Here is an 8409-nt window from a genome sequence, read left to right as displayed (position 1 = left end):
TGTACCATAGGGCAAATATAATTACAACAAAAGAGCAACGTTCGAATATATGGACTCGTGAACCAGAGCGAAGCAGTCTTTACCTTTGACCGTACCCTAAAAAACGAGTTTTCAGTCGCAAGTGTTCCCGTAAATAAAAAGTAATACAGCGCAATGTTGGATTGAATATTAGATCTCATAAGATTCATAAAAAATTTGGGAATAAATAAAAGTAATAGCCTTCTGGCAAAAAAAATTAATCCAGTATTCGAAGAGAAAAGCGATTTCATCATGACGAGGGAGAGGAAAAACAAATACAACAACATAATATTGGAACGATCGTTGTGTACACTGACGTGTCCAATAAAAAAGCCTAAAATAAATGTTATGATCTTTTGTATGTCTGGATAAATTTGAAGTCAACTAATTTCACGATTTTATTTTTATTTTATATTTTTGTAATATTGTTTTTTTAACATATTTTTTGTGAAATAAATCTCATTTAATAATTGAGATGAACTTTGACCCAAGTCATAAACTTGGGTCAGAGGTTGTGAAACAATAACAAAACCACTCTGATGCCGGAGCGAAGAGTCTTGTTTTTTTGTGACAGTCAGGCAGTCGGAGAAATGATGAATAGCGGTCTGGCATTGTGATATTCGATTCTACTTTTTATTGAAAATGGAATTGAACGGTATACTGCTATGGATTGCATACTTTTGTTTATTTATATTTGTATTATGGATATTTGGCAGGTAAGAATATTTACTGATTTATGCACTGCTTTCTTACCGTTTCACCCTGCCATACTCATTTCAGCATTTTGTCATTCTGTCATTCTGACATTGCAATTAAAATTGCACTCAAACTTTGTAACATAATTCTCTGTTTGTTAATCCTCATCTTATAATACAGCAATAGACTACTAATATTGTAATAGACTAGCTGAATAGAACAGCAATCAATATTCAGATATTATAGACCAGGGGTGCACAACCTTTTTGCTATTAGTGGCCACATTGAATTTATTTGTATTTAATACAGCCTCCAGGGGGCTGATAAGCGCGTCGAAGGCGCGCGGAAATTTTTTTTGGCTTTTTTTACGTCATAACCGCGTTATGACCCATGCAAGGTGCAGTCTGCCCAATTATGAAGTATGTAAGACTACTTTGAAGTATAATATTCGAATTTAAACGAATTTTTCTTTTCAGTGGACCTACTCTTGAACAAATATATTGCAGCAATTTGCATAATGGTTGCATAATGGTTGATGCCCTCATTTTCTTGTCCCCAAAAGTATAATAAAATGTCAAATATTTTAATGATTTTATTCTATAAAAGTTTCCAAAGCATTGTAGCAATTTAATGACTCCCTTGGTATTGCATGTGGGCTGCCGAAACGTGTGATCAATCTGAACCGTGAAGGGAAATCCCTAACAGCAAATACACCATCCAGATTGTGACGCATCGTGCCGTCTGACTTTTTTGCAGTGCTTCTGTTTTGCTTCAATATACGCCAGCATAGCCGCCAAACCCTATATTTTTAACTTTTTTTTTGTTTATAGGATTTTGTATGTGGAAGGCCGCTTTATTTTTTCACGACGGCCGCAGGTGGGTGGCTAACCCGCGACTTGGGAGCCGCATGCAACTCTTGCTACGGTTTTCATGCAGCTCTTTTCGCGTCAGTTATTTTAAGGAAAAAATAACTTGCAAACTACGATTCATCATCTTTTAATTAAACATATTATGGTTCATTGTGCATTCTTCTTTTACGTCGAAGATACACAAAGCCCTTCATTCACTTTAGCATGCAATCGCCCATTACTATGTCACAGTCAAATTCTTTGCTGTGAGACCCCTTTACTGCACTACAACGGCTGTTGTAATCATGTCGAAAACAAAGTTCGGCGGCTGACGCGCATTTTACCATTCGAGTGAGGTAATTAAAGTGCAGATAAAACCTCACAGATTACGTCGTCGACGACTCATTCAATTCTGAGACGGATAGTTGGAAATTCCCTCTAGTCTCAGATAAGGCTGCAACTGAGTTGAAGAGAATTGAAAGAAGGAACCATTGAGTTATGTAAAAGCACTCCAGCCCCCAATGTCAAATGAGCTGTGCGTAGGATATTGTAAATGTTTGGGTCAACATACGTCTGCGAAACTGTGTTTTCTACCCTAAAACAAAGCATCGATCTGTTCTGAATGACACCCATGTGAAAGAACTGCTTCGATTGACTACGAATTTAAAGAGGATTGTTCAGTCAGCCCTATTGCGGGTCTCGTGTAGTTTCGTACCGTACACTACGACGTCACAATGACGTCATAGAGCTTGCCAAATACATGTACGATCGCCCGAAATGGCAACAGCGCCGACGATAAAGAACTGCCTAACGTCAGCGATTTCGCTCCTATCGGGATCGTGGCGACACAAAAACGAGAGAAATACCTGTTCGTATAGTTTGAAGGGCTCTATCACGTCACTGTGACGTCGTAGTGACGTAATTTTTAGATGGCTTAGTCAGGTGGGGGTTAGGATTGATAAGTGAAAAAATTGTTTTGCTACGCCTACTATATTTTCATCAATCTGTCAATTAAAAGCAATAAATTCATACCACCTACTACACTTTGAATTAATTTTCATACAATAAAGCTAGGCCATGTGGCACATTGTGCTAAGCGTTAGAAATACGCTCTCCACTAACACCTCTGATTACACTGCCTAGGTTCGCAGGTTTGAATCCCATGCTGAGGTAAATATGTGCGGAGGATTGCTGGACTGCCATCGTACGCTGGGTTCACGTAACCGCTGATCGGTTACGGCGTCCTTCGCCATCAAATTATCCATCTTGAAACTAACAATTGGCAAACTTATCTCATACCCGACATGGTCTGGTAACAGAACGCTGGAACGAGAGTCCGTGGTTCGCCAATGATTGAGCTGTCTCATCGACTTTCCTTTCCCTCAAGTTAAATATGTAAACCCTATCATATATATACATTACAGAATCATTGTTTGGTGCGTTGCAAAGTTCATGCGAGTTTGGTTCAAAATTGACATTGTTGTTGCTTCAGTTGGAATTTTTTGTGCCAATGGAATTTCTGTTCGCGTCAATGATTTACAGTCACTGGTAAGTAATTTTTTATGCGTATCAGAAATTCATATTTACAGAAATAAGATGATTGAAAAAAAATTTTTGTGACAGGAAATTGACAAAGTTTCTCTGAAGTTGAAGCCAAAATCAAGGTTTGTATTTTTCTTTTTGATATCTTTTCTTGATTGACTCATCTAACAGGCACAACCGTTGGCATGTTATGCTGTGCAATAGGAACACACCTCCTATTATCCCCCTGCAGTTTCGAGTTCTGTACTATCATTGAAATTAAATTTTTGACCCTTATTTGAAAAAAATGTTGCCACCCCCTATATAGATATGCTCTTGATAATTAGGCATTGAGTTTTAAATAATTTTCTAGTTTAATTTCTGTCAAATTAAAATGTTTTACAAATTGTTTTAAAATTTTAGTCCTGCTGTATCCCTTCATTTTGGTGATGTACGTATACGTGCCGAGAGAAATCTTTCTGGTACCGTACCAGTTAAACAACAGCCGATTGTGAAAAAGAATAGTATTCCAAATAGCTTGAAGATTATGCAATGGTTTGCAAGGGTATGTTTCGTCATTATAGGGTTTTATCGATTCATAAATATTTCCATTTTGAATTGTTTCTAAATGTACGTATCAATCAATTTATAACTGATAATTAATTTGAAAATTGTTCATTCTTTTTAAAAGTAGAGACATCATTTTTATGTTTCCAAGTTGTTCCATAGAGCTATATACATATAGTCTAGATATGTATTTAACAACATCCCAGTTGCCGCAATAAGTTCATGTGTAACTCCTATAGCATCATTAGTCATTTGGTACACCTTCAGAGGTAATCTTCTCAATTTAGGTAGGGACCTAAAGAGAAAGTGTAAGAATAATTGAAGCTCTCTCCTTTTTTATATGACGTATATTAATTGCCTTTTGCTCTGAACAAGCTGCTACGAATATGTAAGAAGCTACTGCCTACTCAGTTTATTACACACTGGGTGAGGTGGTGAGCATCAAATTTGAACCCAAGATTTTAATCTGCGACGCCATCATAATTAAATCTAATGCTTTAATGACTACGCTACACATTCATCAAGCAATCTAACACTACTCTAATATTCAATTACACTATCAACAACGAACAAAATTGAATTTGAGTAACTCCAAGTACTCTAGGAAATTTTGATTACACCTGATTCTGGAGATAAACATTTTCAATTGATTTCAAGGCAGTTTAGAAATATTGTTTCACTGACCAATATGTATAGATTTTGCTAAAATCTTATCTTGGGTAAAAATCATCAAGTTCTATACAAGCATGAACATTCAGATTATTTGAAACTTTGTTTTATGTATTGATAGTATTTTTTTTATTTTCAGCATATTTCTCTCAATATTGATGCTTTGAATATTATGGTATTGAATGCCTTCATTCCGGAATCTCTTCTTCATTTAGATGTTTCACAAGTCAGCATTTCAGGTGAATTAGATTTATTCAAAACAATATGGAGTATAACTTTGGCTAAAAACCAATCCGCAATGACAAACTGGGGTAAAAAAACTGGCTGGCAAACTGGGGTCTGCGGGCCCCTGGGCAATGATATGAAAAGAGTCTGATCGATCGATCTTTAATGATTGATTTCAATTGAAAAACATCTTTTTGGTTTTGGTTATTTTCAACTCTTACCAATATGATGACAAAATACAGGATGATTCGTAGAGTCGGATCTACGAGTTTGCCTGTCACAAATTGCTCCGAGAATCGATAAATGGTTCAGTGAAAGGCAACTTCATCCATCACATTATTGCCGTTCATGTTTCAAATGAAACATTATCCTCTCTCGTGGGTTAGGCACAGAAATTGATACCTCATAGGATGGGGGTCTGTCAAAACTAAGATTCACCGATAGGCATCGGCGACTCAAAAAGTTTGGAAAACTCTGCGCTATGAATTACTGATTCTTAGTACAAAGTATTATAATTCTGTGCTTGTGGTATGTGTGTCAAATAGGTAAATTTTTTGAAATATGATAACAGGTGGAAACAAAGATGTCGTTCAAAAGGGTGTTGCTGACAGTCTCACAAAGAATCATGGACATAGAGTTCATGAAGAAATGACAAATAAAAGTTCTGATAAAACCAGTCTGGGTCTTATGTTGTCTGTTGGTGAAATCAGAGGAAAAATTCTTAAAAGTAATAAATCAGTAAGTAGAAATAGCAGAATTTATGTTAAAAACAAGTCTTGAATGCTGAGATCTCCTATTTGAAAATGAATACCAAGTATTGTTTATTTGTGCATTACTGATAAAAATATGTTGCAGACTGACTATTACGGAATATAAATATTGAATTTAAAACTGCTTATTATTAAGACGTTTCATATTTTTAACAGTTATTGAGTTATACTATATAATTTGGCATCACAGTTTGAAGATTATTTAGTGAAGCTCTAGCCCATAGGATCTCAAAGTGCTCCTTACGGAGACCCAGGGCTCTGTAAAAAAAAAACAATGGGCTTCGCGAGCTATTAGTTTACTCATTAAAATACTGACAGGACTGATTTAATGACTGTCCAAACAAGCAATAACGGTATTAATAGAATTTGACAAGCAGTAAATACATCCGAGCCATTAAATAAAGTAGTTTTATATTACTCAGGAACATTTATCATTAACTATTTTTTATTTTTATAAATTTATTATGGGGCTCCATGGATAATAGTCAACCTCTTCACGGGCTCCATAACCCCATAAGTTTGAGAACCCCTGCTCTAGCCAACTCTAAAATTGAATCATGCACATCCCCCCACTCAGAGTATTTCAGTAGGCCATGATAATATTGAAGAGAAAACCTAGTAATAGGTTCAATATGTGAGTGGTGGCTTCTACAGTGTCATGTTCTGTCTGAGTTTTATATATCTCTTCATACTTACTGTTGCTTTGTTATTTCAGGGGTCTACAGGAACGACTTGCATCGTTGAAGTGACATCTTCATTGAAAATTGGTTTGGTTGCTTCTTCACTTCGACCTAATTTGAGGCTCGAGTATGTCGGAGTTGATTTTGATAAATTAGCTGTTGAACTTCACAGCAGTGCTTTTATTCCCGGTCTTCTTTTACCTCGACCCACCAATACAACAAATGTGAATGATTTGTTGGATATCACCAGACGTACAGCAAGGAAACCATCAGTGCCTTTGCGACAGTCAGGTATGGTACTATTGATAAAGGTTTATTCTTGATAAGCCACACCCATTATATGATCATTTCTAAATATAAAGTTTAGGTAATGAAAGTTATATTAATCAATTCAATTGATCAATGAATAACTCAAGAGTAAGTAGACTATATGACAGGTGGAAATGATAGTAAGTCATAGTGATGTCAACAATGCCACGATTGCCTTGAAAATATTCCTCTGCATAATCTATGCTGGGAAAATTGTATTTGAAAAGTTTTGTACTGGTTCACTTCAAATCAGTTGTAAGTATTCTTAGATAACCATATGTTTTCACTTTTGTGTTATTTTTGATGTGTTTCACTTTTCCGTCCTAAACAATGTTCTAGACCAGTGGTTCACCAGGGGTCCGCAGAGAGATTTAAGGGAGTCCATGAGCCCCGCATGCTTGAAAAAACAACATAGAACCAATATGGTATATTATGTAAACCCGGCTATAGACATAATCTTGCTCATATGAGCAAAAATATTTATTCACCTGTAAGGAGTATTCAAGTAGCCCTTTGAAGTAACTTTCAGGCAAATTGACAAAAGGGTCCATAGTACTGAAAAGGTTGCAACTGTTGATCTATTGGCAACTAGCTAATACGCAGGATGCTACTGCTACTGTTTTGTAAGGAGCGGAATCTTTTAGGTTCGGCATAATAGGCTCCCAACTTTTGGAGGTAGTGAGCATTGGGTTTCAACCCGAATTCAGAAATACCTAATTTAAAGTCTCACACAATATTTTTATTGTTTTCAGGACCTATACGTACTGCATTAATGCTACCAATGCTTACTCAATGTCGCTTGAGTAATTTAGATATATTATTATTTGGAGATTCTCCGCCATTAGCTGGTATAATGTCAGACTCTCATTCTACTGCTGAAAGAGACCTTCATTTTTCTGTATCTGCTGCTACGTTTAGTCAACGGAAAGATCCAGATCGTATGGTCACTGTGTCCACTGCTGGATTTGCTAATTCACAAGTTAATGATGAAGTTATTGAGTTGCCAACAGGTCATTCAATTTTTTATTTTTCCTGTAATGGTGACAGTTTCAATTATTAAGGTTTAAGGAAAATCTCGAAACAAAAACTGGATTTAGATTTACCATATTTCGGAGACTAGCAGAGGAATAATCATGTTTTGAAACTCCAGCAAAATAGGAGTGATGAGTCTGAAGGAGTTGTTGGATTGTATCTATATTCTTATATTTGAGTTATTCTTAAATTGTTTCATTCTGCTGCAGAAGCATTGAAAAATACATTTTGTATAAATCAACTGATACTATTAGTCTGGAATGAAACAATTGGTTAGATTGAAATTTTGGGTTTTCATTCCAAGGCTAAAGTAAAATAAGATTCTGTATTTGCAAGTTTCTTTGGATTAGATATTATGTTATGTCCATAACAATTAATACATGTTTACAAAATATTTCCTCACAACCACAGGTGGTATATTAAAAACACAAATAATAAAAACATAACATTTGTTGTACTGTAGATTGTAGTACATGGCAACCATTATTAATCATACTTTGTATACATTACCTATGTAATTAACTATGTCATAATATTGATGTATTATGATTCATTTTTTGGTACTCCCGTAGTATGCGAACCAGGTTAGGGTTAGGCCATAATTTTATTCCGATTTTCTCTATTTTAGTTATATTACGAATGTTAGCTAAGTGAATATACCCACTACCCTTAGGCTTCTGTCCCTTTACAGAACTTGATGTAAAGTAGGCGAACAAAATTAGTTACCTCCATATTGGTACACATACTTCTGTAGCGCCCATTTTTTTTGTAGAAATACTCAATCATAATCAAATCAACCAATTCTATAATTCGTGGAAATAGTTGAAACTTGACTGGTGTTTATATATTATCATTTGTAGGTTACATCAGAGCAAAAATAGAAGATTTCAATGTTACAAATCTAAGCAAAATGAAGATGATTACAATGAGTAGAATATCTGCTGAAATAAAAATGACGTCAAACTGTGTATTGTCATCTTCACTCGATTTTACACTGTGTTATATACATTATATTCATAAGGTAAAGCCACACTAAGTTAATGTGTATAAGTTGTTTATATTTGGAAAAGATGA

General features: G+C 35.4%; 1 protein-coding gene across 3 annotated transcripts in view; it reads left to right on the top strand.

The window, feature by feature from the left end:
* Nucleotides 1–565: 565 nt before the first annotated feature.
* The window catches only part of LOC120342700 (bridge-like lipid transfer protein family member 2), a 45714-nt gene continuing 37870 nt past the window's right edge, over nucleotides 566–8409 (top strand). For all 3 annotated transcript variants that reach the window (XM_039411649.2, XM_039411650.2, XM_039411648.2), the window contains exons 1-9: nucleotides 566–734; nucleotides 2987–3110; nucleotides 3186–3226; nucleotides 3507–3648; nucleotides 4459–4558; nucleotides 5116–5282; nucleotides 6030–6285; nucleotides 7056–7313; nucleotides 8196–8356. In XM_039411649.2, the coding sequence (XP_039267583.2) occupies nucleotides 661–734; nucleotides 2987–3110; nucleotides 3186–3226; nucleotides 3507–3648; nucleotides 4459–4558; nucleotides 5116–5282; nucleotides 6030–6285; nucleotides 7056–7313; nucleotides 8196–8356 (1323 nt within the window). In that variant the 5' untranslated portion in view covers nucleotides 566–660. The remainder of the gene's footprint in view (nucleotides 735–2986; nucleotides 3111–3185; nucleotides 3227–3506; nucleotides 3649–4458; nucleotides 4559–5115; nucleotides 5283–6029; nucleotides 6286–7055; nucleotides 7314–8195; nucleotides 8357–8409) is intronic.

The sequence above is a fragment of the Styela clava genome, chromosome 3, assembly GCF_964204865.1.
Source record: "Styela clava chromosome 3, kaStyClav1.hap1.2, whole genome shotgun sequence".
NCBI classification, from domain to species: Eukaryota; Metazoa; Chordata; class Ascidiacea; order Stolidobranchia; family Styelidae; genus Styela; species Styela clava.
The sequence above is the reverse complement of the archived record's forward strand: the minus strand, read 5'-3'. Positions and strand labels throughout refer to the sequence as shown.